Source organism: Camelus bactrianus, chromosome 32 (assembly GCF_048773025.1).
Source record: "Camelus bactrianus isolate YW-2024 breed Bactrian camel chromosome 32, ASM4877302v1, whole genome shotgun sequence".
Classification (NCBI taxonomy): Eukaryota; Metazoa; Chordata; class Mammalia; order Artiodactyla; family Camelidae; genus Camelus; species Camelus bactrianus.
In genome coordinates this window covers 14,944,384-14,954,863 of record NC_133570.1, presented here as the reverse complement: position 1 = coordinate 14,954,863, position 10,480 = coordinate 14,944,384, and the positions used below count along the sequence as shown (strand labels likewise).

At 45.9% G+C, this 10,480-nt stretch overlaps 1 protein-coding gene across 4 annotated transcripts in view; it reads left to right on the top strand.

Annotated features, from left to right (window-relative positions):
- Positions 1-165: 165 nt before the first annotated feature.
- Positions 166-10,480, top strand: part of UBE3B (ubiquitin protein ligase E3B) — a 47,366-nt gene continuing 37,051 nt past the window's right edge. Inside the window, exons 1-8 of one of the 4 annotated variants that reach the window (XR_012503574.1) lie at positions 166-420; positions 3,450-3,552; positions 4,839-5,020; positions 5,196-5,316; positions 6,678-6,737; positions 7,250-7,354; positions 8,827-8,923; positions 10,221-10,306. Coding sequence is in view for 3 of the 4 variants with exons in the window: in XM_045523067.2 (XP_045379023.2) it covers positions 4,860-5,020; positions 5,196-5,316; positions 6,678-6,737; positions 7,250-7,354; positions 8,827-8,923; positions 10,221-10,306 (630 nt within the window). In the remaining variant the exon portion in view is untranslated. The remainder of the gene's footprint in view (positions 421-3,449; positions 3,553-4,838; positions 5,021-5,195; positions 5,317-6,677; positions 6,738-7,249; positions 7,355-8,826; positions 8,924-10,220; positions 10,307-10,480) is intronic. The other 3 variants (XM_045523067.2, XM_010963576.3, XM_045523068.2) reach the window with 3 other exon arrangements.

The following is a 10,480-nucleotide window of genomic DNA, read 5'->3' as shown; positions in this document are numbered from 1 at the left end:
TGTCTGCGCCCTACTTCCGCCCCGCAGAGAGCACCTTTCTAAAGGATCCGTTGTGCTCCTAGATATGGGCTGATTTCCTTCCAAACTCCCCGGCTGGAGTGGGTTGCTTCGCCTCTCGGCTATGTCAGGCATTTATCACGCTCCTGAATGCTCTGCTTTTTCAGCTCCCAGAGAAGAGGACAAGGTGCAAGGAGTTTTTCCTTCCTGGACAAAGTAGCCCTACGGAACTGTTGTTTCCCGCTACTGGATAGTTTCCCGACGGAGCTCTCAGAGAGAACACCCCGGGGCAAGATGGAGGTCGGGCCTCAGCCGCTGCCCCGGGCCTGGGATACTTCGGAGGTATTGGACTGAGGCTGTGGTAACTGTAGCTCGGACCCCGAGCGCCGGGACATCGAGTGGATAAAGATCTACGGCCTGCGGGTAACTAGTGGGGACGGGATCGTGGCTTCTCCGGGTGGTGGAACGAGGACTTTGAGGGAGGTGGTCCTAGGGCCGGGTCCCTGCTTCGCTTTTTTGTAGGGGCAGGTGCTGGGGGCTGGCTTTTGGACTCTCCAGGGGACTCTCCGTGGCCTTTCTGTCTCTGAGGCAATAAGTCTTTATGAATGGACTAGTGCTGGGTGAAAAAGGTGTGTTATTTTGGTTGTTGATGCCGAGGAAAGACGCTGGGCCTCAGGAGTCACCCAAACCGGAGTTCTGATTCTACTCACTCTGACCTTGGGTGAATTTTCTCCCTTCTCTGAGCCTCGGTTTACAACTCTGTAAAATAGAGTAACTAGCTCGTTTCACAGAGCGTGTTGTGTAATTTAAGTTTTAGTACCGTGCCTGACACTCAGCTCTCAGTAGAAGCAGGTGATGTTAGTGATATCAATAAAGAAAAACTTGGTAGTAATTTAACTCTAACTTAGTCCCACCGGCAGCCTTGCATTCTCGACTTTCTTTGCCTTCCCTGGGTCTTTGTTTCACATAAAATAAATAATTGCTTTGGAGTTAGAGATGGGTTCAAATTTAGGAGCCTAGTGACCTCTGACAATTCATGTCCCTCTCTACATTTCATTTTCTCTGAGTGGAGGTGGGATTGATAATAGCATGCACCTTGATAGGCCATACCCTTCAATAAATGATAAGCTGTTAGTCATAGTCTAAGTCCTGTTCCTTATTGTTAAGGAAATTAAACTATTTAGACCTGATAGAGCTGTTGAAAGGACAGAGGTGGTTAAATACCTGTACAGTGTCTGATACGTGGTCAGCCCTTGGCAAGTGGCAAGTTCTCATTCAACCTGACTGTCAAGCTATTCCCACTATGAGCAGAGAATTCTCTTGGTCTCAGTCAGCAGTTGGCATTTATGGTGCTTCACCACTGGACAGTCCTCTTGGGACCGTCATGCTTTTTCATAGTTCTCCATTGAAGCTGGCCTCATCTAGAAAAGATTTTGAACAATCTCATGGGAACATAGTCATAGAGAAGAGTCCTGTCTCTTAATGCTAAAATACTGGCTCTGCCCCTTACTAATGGTCTAACTTGGACTATGGGAGATTTATATATATATACACATACATACATACATACATATATATATATAGAGAGAGAGAGAGTTAATGGTCTTATAGGGTTGCTCTTCTGATTAAATGAGATCACATAGAAGGGACTTGACAGGCAGTGCGTACTCAAATCAACATGTTTCCTTTTGCTTTTCATACCATTTTGGTTATCACCATCTCTTGTTTCCTCATCTTTCCACCAATATCATTGTTTCCCTAACTGGCTTGTAAGCTTAAGGACGATACTGTAAAGTTCACTTATATGCTATCTGCTTTCAGATACTCCTTATGAATATTTTCCCATTTACTCCTAATTACAGTATCCTGGTGACTAAATTGAAATACAGGAAAGGTGAATTTTTATCTAATCCTTTTAGCAACTCTAGGACGTAGGTACTGTTATCCCCAATTTACAGATAAGGAAACTGAGGCCTAGAGAGGGTAAATGAGGTAGAATCAGAATAACAAAAAAAACCAAGGCCTATTTTGTCCAATCCAAGACTTTGTCTTCTACCCACAGCCTTTTGTTTGATTCTCCAGGGAATTTAACAGAGTAAGTAATAAATACTTCATGATGTGTTTTTGTTTGATTGATGAACGATAATAGACACTGCAGGCAGAGGAGGTTAATAAGAAAGAATTCAAAAACTGTAAGCTATAGATCCTTATGTGGTGTAAACAGAGATGAGCATATAGCATTGCTGAGGGGATGATAATCTCTTATCCTACAGGGCTCCCTGGGAGAAATGTACGTTTCAGGATAGTCTTTAGGTACTCATCGTTTGCATTCAGTCTCCTGTTTTTCTTTTGGGAAGAGGTTCCCTCTTTTTCTGCCACACCTCACCCCCCACCCCGTGAGGGACTGTCTCCCTGTTAAGGAAAGATTACACCACTGTGCTCATGGCTTGGGCCGGCTCGTTTGCAGCTCTCAGGAGCTTGAAGCTGTTACCCAAGCTAAACAGGACCAGGGCTTCATAGCCCGAGTGACAGGACTGGTGAGTCTCAGTGTATCCAGGGATAGGAGAAACTTTAATGGGTGAGAAGTGTTAAGGGTCCCAGAATTATTTCCTACCCAAAGAACCATAATGACTGTATAGATGAGGGATTCTGCCAAAGAGTTAAAATAAAGAAATCTTTGTGTCTATACAATAATATGCCGAACAGGCTTATTGATGTGCACGCCGTCAGCCACCTCGAAAGGTGCCTGATGTACGTCATCTCCTTCAGTCCTCGTGATCAGCCTCTAAGCTGATTAGTAGAGAAGACACAACAGCTCTGAGACATCTCCCTGCAGTGCACGGAGGCTCTCTCCAGCTCTGTGTGACTCCAGAACATGTGTGCCTGTCACAGAGCCATGTTGCCTCACCATGTGCCTTCTGTGGTGAATCCAAAAGAGACTAGTTAGGGAAGCAAAATTCCCACAACTCCACTGCCTCAAAACAACCATTCTTAACGTGTTGTGTTTCTCCCAGTTTTGTATCTACATGTGCACGTGCATTTCTTTTTCATCATGTAATTGGGATCATGTTGGTTCCCAGCCAGCCCCTCTTTCATTTCTTTAAGCATAAACATGTTTCCAACTCACTAAAAATGTCAAACATAATTTTCAATGGCTTTTCCACATTCCATCCCCTCTGGCATTCTTGGTTACCATTACAAAGTACGTACAGCTTTAATTCGGCAGCTTCTTTGGCCTTTTTTTTTTTTTTTTAACCTATTCCCTTTAAACTATGACAGGGAAGGTACTGTCTACCATTTAAATCCAACATTAACTAAAGAGGACACAGGTTTGTTTTTTTTTAAACCAGAGGCACTGTTTTTATTACTTTTTCTCAATGACAAAGATCTATGATGCCCTGCCTCTAAAACCTGAGCTTCAGTCTGGACTTTTTTTTCTTCTGCTTCTCCAGAAAAAACAAGCTCCTCTGAAGGGAGAAGCTGCCCTCAGCTGTGAGTCCTATGCAAGATCCCTAATGATTACCTGGCATTTCTGCGTCACAGGCAGATCCTCGGGTGAGCGCTCCAGACTTTCACTGTTGGGCAGAGTGAATGGTTCCAAAGGCTGATACCTTTCTCTCTCCTGTCTTCTCATGCTCCCTCCTGTGATCAAGTGAAAGTTTCGAGATAGTCTTACTGGAACTTGTTTACAATCTGCATGTAACCTCCTGTTTTTCTGTGGGAAGTGGCTCCCCTCTCTGCTCCTTCTTCCCTGCCCCATGAGGGACTGTCTCCATATTCATTTATTTGGAGAATCACTCGTGAAAGACCCGCATGTTGCAAAAGCCTTGTTAGTTAACAGATGTGAATCAGTGTTGAAAGGGGCCACAGAGGCCCCTCAGTATGTTGACATGGGGGATCCCCATATGAGCTTTTTATTCTTGATGTGTTCACGTGGGCGCTGCTTTGAGTGAAGTAACCCAGTGAAGAGCTGGTTTTCCAGAAGGGTGGATTTCTGAATAATTCATTTCAGTGCTTGTGTCATCTGGGTTGATGGACCAGTGCTGTGTGTTCTAGGCTTGTAGCCAAAACCATACCTTTGGGAAAAGACAGTTACCAGTGATTTTGATTAAAATCTATCTAATGGATAATTTAGAGCCTCTGTCCAAAAAGTGCCAGTCAGTGGATGGGAGCAATTCTGCTCTAAAGTCTTCATCAGCCCTTGGCAGGATGGGAACAGTAAACACAGAATAAGTTATACATAAAACCAAACATACTCGATTTAACGGGTTGTCTTGCATTCTGGAATCATGCATCTTTGGCTATTTTAGTGTTTTGATGTCCCTTTAAAAAAAAGTGTCAGACTTCTTTTGTGCTAGGCACAAAGTAGATATCAATAAATATTTGTTAAGTGACTGGATGAATAAAATAATGATGATAATAAGTAATTATGTTTGATGTTTTTTCCTAGAGTCTTTCCTTGGCGAAATAAAAGTTGACTGCTCAGTGAAATATGCAGGAACCTTTGACTTAGAGGATGCCTGCTTTGAATTAGAGCTTTATAGATGGAATCGATTCATGCTTTGTTTATTCATTAAAGGATTACAAACCATGTACCTTATGCCCGGCACTGTTTTCTTTCTCTTAAGAAAATGTAATTATTTAATACAAGAAAAAGCATCGCTGGTCTGGGGAGTTGCACAAAGGGACCCGACAGGAAGCTGGGACTCGTGCCAGGAGAGCTGTTGGCCCTTTAGAGGGTGCCAGGGGTGTCCTGAGTAGTCAGCTTTGCTCCTGAGCCTCTTTCCACGTGTGTTTTTCACATAATGACCCACATCAGCCACTTGCCATTTTCCTTGCAGGGTTTGTGCACGTTTGCAAGCATGTTCACCGTTTCGCAGACCTCGAGAGCATGGTTCATCGACAGAGCCCGTCAGGCTCGAGAGGAAAGGCTCGTGCAGAAGGAGCGGGAGCGGGCAGCCGTGGAGATTCAGGCCCACGTACGGAGTTTCCTCTGCCGGCGTCGACTGCAAAGAGAAATCCGGTGGGTGTAAGGAACCCCTCAGCATGTTTTCTCTTGTACCCAAATAATAGCAAAAAAAAAAAAAAAAAAGAATTGCAATATATATATATTGCAATTCTCTTAGAGTTCTTGAACAGCCTTCCAGCTGCTGTAAGCTCCTAGTTAAAAATGTCTTTTTTCACCCTTCCCTCCTTAGGAGAGAGATTGATGAGTTTTTTAAAGCAGATGACTCCGGGTCCAGTAAAAGAAGCGCACTTTGTATTTTTAAGATTGCCAGGAAACTGCTGTTCTTGTTCAGAATTAAAGAGGATAATGAGGTAAAATAATAATAGCAAACACACATCGTGCTTACTATGTGTCCATTTTTTAAAAATGAATATTTTATGAATATTAACTCATTTAGTCCTTACAGCAGCTCTATGAGGTAGGTTTTGTTACCCCCACTTCCTGCCCCTTTTATGTACTTGGAACATGTTTTGTTGGGATCATACCCAGCGCTGGGGACCATTACAGTCCTTTTCACACTGACTATTACACACACTTGTCCTCAGATCCAAACAAGAGGCAGGCAGATGAGTGAAAGAAGCCATTTATGAGACAATGAATACAGGTCATAATAAATGGCAGCTGACAGGCAGTGGTGGTGAAGACATCGGTGGTGGACTGTTGCTTACCCATCCAGACAGGTGGCTGCTCCTCAGCTCTAGCCACCGGTGGACTGATAGTCTGAATTTTTTTTTTTTTAAAGAGATGCTGGAGATCTTTAACACTCAGTTTTCTAATTTGTAAAAATTGGTAGCTAATTTGAAATTTCTTTGAAAATCCTGCAAGCAAACAAAACATGCTAGTTGTACCTTTAGGATTAGAGTTATCAACCTAGAAAGTACCATTCCAGGGAAGCAGCTAGTTACCTGGAACAGAACCAACGATCCCATTGAGGAGCACCTCTGTCTTCTTGGGGGTTAGACATCCGTTACTGCTAAGCCTCACATGGTGCCAGACTGGGGCACTGGGGCCCCAGAAGGAAATAAGATGGGCAAGGTCTTTACCCTCGAAGAGCCCGAAGCCCAGCAGGAGAGGGAGGGGTATGCTGGCAGTGAACACATGGTCACGCAGACAAGGACAGCCAGGTGCAGTGGGGTGACCCCCGTTTGCAGAGAAGGAAACTGCAGCTTGGTATGGTAAGGCGCCCAGGGCCACACTACTTTTAAGAGGGGATCCCAGGTTGGTATAGCCAGAGTGTAAACTGGGTTCCAGTCTCCACTTGTCTTCCTTTTGCATTTCAAGATGGCAGTGATGATGTGACAGTTTGTGAGTTAAAAGCAGGTATCCGTGGTGCTCACAGAATGGCAAACGGCTGAGCACAATTTAGGAGACAGCTGCTGGTCCGCAGGAAGCCAGGCCCAGCTTGCCAGTTTGATCTTGTTTTTCAAAAGGAGCCTCAGTCTAAAACACGGGTCAGGCTTACCCAGCCTCTGGGCCACCGGATTGAGAGCCTTTCTTTCGCCTTTCTGGTCCTCAGTCTCCACACCTTTAAGAATTAAATAGGATCCTGACGTGAGTCATTGGGCATCACGCCTGCACGTGCATGCGTGCCGGGTGCCCACCAAACTGCTGCTGCTTTCTCGTTTCTCCATTCATCGTGGGAATTTATAACCCCCATTTTGCTTCTTTGCAGAGATTTGAGAAGTTGTGTCGCTGCATCCTGAGCAGCATGGATGCTGAGAGTGAACCCAAGGTAAGAGGAGCAGGAGCTAGAAAGTCTCCCATGAGCTCTCAAGCTAGCCTATTTGGCTCTGAAGGTTCCTGTTGGATGTTCTGACTGTTGTATATGACTGCGTGTCTTCACACACATGCAAATAAGTAATGGATCAAGGGGGACGGTGTGGCTCAGTGGTGGAGTGCATGCTCAGCATGCACCAGGCCCTGGGTTCAAGCCCCAGGATCTCCATATAAATAAACAAAACATAATTTTAAAAAAAAAGTAATGGATCGAAAACATTAGCAAAGTCCAGCTGATTTTCTTTGTCTCTGTACTATCCAAGAAGCTGTGTTCTGCTCTTGCCTCTTACTGAAGGTAGTAAATTCTTTTACTAGGTTTTTACCTTTGGGTTTACTGTTAAAATAAGTCATGTTTGCTGCTCATTTATCCATTCGTCCCCATCCCCACTGCCTTATCCGGCTCTGGACCTGGGTCATTGGTCCCATTCAGGTAAGCCGCCCATACGTTGCTCTTTTTCCTGCTTTTAGGTATGGTACGTGTCCCTGGCTCTTTCCAAGGATCTCACCCTCCTATGGATTAAACAGATCAAAAACATTCTGTGGTATTGCTGTGAGTTCCTTGAGCAGCTCAAGGTAAAAAATAAAAACAAAACTGTAAATCTATCCTTCCCATCTGAGACCTGTAGGATGTATTGTCAGGGGCTTTGTGATTCCCTCCGAGGTGACACCTTTGTGATCTGTCAGTTGGAGTCTGGAGCTCCTGTTCCCAGAGAGAGTGAGTTAGATACTGTTGCCACTATAAGCCCTTTTTTCATGCACAGTATTTTGAATATTGACCTCCAATCACTGCGGGCTTGATGCCGGGGAATCTGTTGTTTTCCTTTCCATGCTTTTAGTATAGTGGATACTTCATTGTTTGTATTATACTAGTCAGGCCTCTTGTTACAAGTGCAGAAACCAAATGTGAGTGCAGCTGGTCATCCATAAGAGCTGAGCAAGAAAGAGAATATTCTGCTGTAGATTATGTTCCCTAACACGGCAGCTGGGGGTGATGAAGCCAGAGTTTTCCCTCTCGTTCCTTCCTCTCATCGGTCCTGCCCTTTGAAAGCACCTTGTTCTCTCCTGCTGGAATCATGACAGCCGGCAGTTCTGGCCCCATACCCGTACTCTGTCTTGACCAAAGGGAAAAGGGAGGCTGTCCCCACCAGTTCAAAAATCAGGAAGGACTCATAAAGGTCCAGTGGGATCCTGAACTGGTCACAGTGGCAAGACGGATGGGGTCCTGCCACCGGCCTCACCTGATCCTGTGCCCACCCTTGTGTTATGGGCAGGTGGGTGGGGGTGTGAGTGTGCACAGACAGCGAGGGTGAAGTTTTGGAGCAGAGGCTTGGCAAGGACTCGGGTAGCTGAGCGATGGAGCAGATGTCCCCAGACCCCCCAGTGATCCATTCCCACACATTTCTCTTGAGGGGCTTGTGAATGTCTCTCTTGGCCTTGACCCAGCAGGCACGAATTATAATCATGATTATAGTCATAGCCTGTGTTATACAGCATTATTTGTATGCCAGGCAGTGTTCTTAGTCCTTTATATACATTAATCCATTTATTTCTCACAATAATCCAATGAGGAAAGTAGCATTACTGTCCCTAGTCAACAGAGGAGGAAGCTGAAGTACAGAGAGGTTAAGAAACTTGCCCAAAATTACACAGCTAGTAAATGGTAAAACCAGAAGTCTGAGCCCAGAGTCCTTGTTAATGTTCAATTGCATTTCTGTTCTGTGGCTCCAGTGTATGTACATACATGCATTAAATACGTAAAAGCATACATATAGCAAGCCAGCCCTGGTCATCTTGTTTTCTAAGAATTCTCAATTCTCCATTCCCAAGAGTATTTCAGATTCTGTGGTCAAACACGAGTGTGCCAAAATCCCTGCCGTGTAACTGCTGAAGTGGTCATTCCCCAAGAGAAAAAGAGTGAAGACTGATTTGTCATCCTCAGTCCCTTGTTTGAGCCCGAGTGCTTTCGGAAAAGTTGTAAAACGCTTGCTCCACTGTCTTGGGCTGGAGGGTGTGTGTCTTAATCTTACTGTCTTTATTGTTTCTAGCCTGAAATTTTACAGGACTCCAAACTCATCACACTGTACCTCACGGTGCTTGTCACGTTCACAGACACTTCAACATGGAAAATTCTCCGGGGAAAAGGTCTGTGGGACTTGCTTCAAAAATCTTCCCCGAGTAGCATTTCCATAGGGAGTTTGGGGACTTTCTCACCTTTTTGAGAAGCGTTTTGCCACCACAGGCCTCAGGGAAGACCCCGGAACCACACACACGGGGTTGCCCTTGGCCCTTCCCATCACACTGCACTGTAGTACCCAGAGTACGTTCAGTGTTGCCTGCTCCAGTGTCTCCCTTCTTGGAATTTATGTTTGAGGCCCAGGCCCTCTGATCTCATTTGTTGTGACTCCCACAGCACCTCAGCCTCCAAGTGATAATATTCCCTTAAGCCTTGTCATTTCATTTAGAGAATGTTTGGCAGTAAATAGTTGTATCTTACCCATAAAATTTGCATGGGGAAGCTGCCTCCTTCCCTGAGTATTGTCCTCCGCCTTCTGTGTTTCATGTGTTCACTTCATTCATCCATTCCACGAGTGGCCTGCTATGTGCCAGATACTGTGTGGGCCGTGGAGATCCAGGAAAGGCCAGTGTCCTCCAGCGGCTTTAGGTTCTCAACTACTGTGTGCCCACCCTTCCCCATAGAACTTGGCGGGGGGTGGGGGCGGTGCGCAGGGAGGAGACAGGCATTGAAGAGAAGCAGATGCAGGAATACGTGTGCGTATACAAGTGGTATGTCTGAATACGTACGTGTCATGACAACAGCGTGGTAAGTGGTGCTTGGAAGGAAGAGCACGAGAGAAACGAGAGTGTCCAGTGGGGCGGGGAGGCCTTGCATCGTCTGGTGCTCCGGCTCTCCTGAGGAGGTGATGTCTGAGCTGAGAGCTGGAGGGAGAGTTAGAGCTGGCGGAGTGAAGAGGAGGGACAAAACTTCAAAGGCAGAGGAAACTGCATGTGCAAAGGCTCCAGGCCAGGAAGGAGGGTTTATTTGAAGGCCTTATCCTGGACTCTGGTGGGGGGTGGGTTCAAACTGGGTGCTTTCTGGGTCCTGCCTAGGACCTCATATCCCACTGGGGAGAAGAGGTAGCCACAGCGAGGAGAAGGTGCCAGGCCCTCTAGGGGGTCTAGAAAAGGTGCTTCAGGAGCTTGGAGGCTGGGGATGTTACTTCTGGGACAATAAGACACGTCACCTAAGAGGTGACCCTGGACCCAGTCCTGCCAGGAAAGATGGAGTTCCAGAGATGCAGCATCTCCCTGTGCTCTGGTACCAGACGGAGGGGAGCAGGAAGGCGAGCCAGAGGATTGCTCGTTTCCTTACGGCCTGCAGCACATAAACTGTTCACCTCACAGCCAGAGGTTTTTTTCTCAGACTCTTTTCTTTGTTTAGGTGAGAGTCTTCGACCAGCCCTGAACCACATTTGTGCAAATATAATGGGACATCTCAACCAGTGTGGATTTTATTCTGTGCTGCAGGTCTGTGACCCTGTTCCTAATATGTGATCTCATTCTCCAGTACCTGCACTTGGATTTTTACTTCTGGTTCCGGCATACCAGCTGCCCTCCTCACAGAAACACGTTCTGCAGAAAGGCTTAGGCCGAGCTTCCTCTCCTCCTCCCCCCGCCTCAAGACACTGGTGGTTTGTGAAA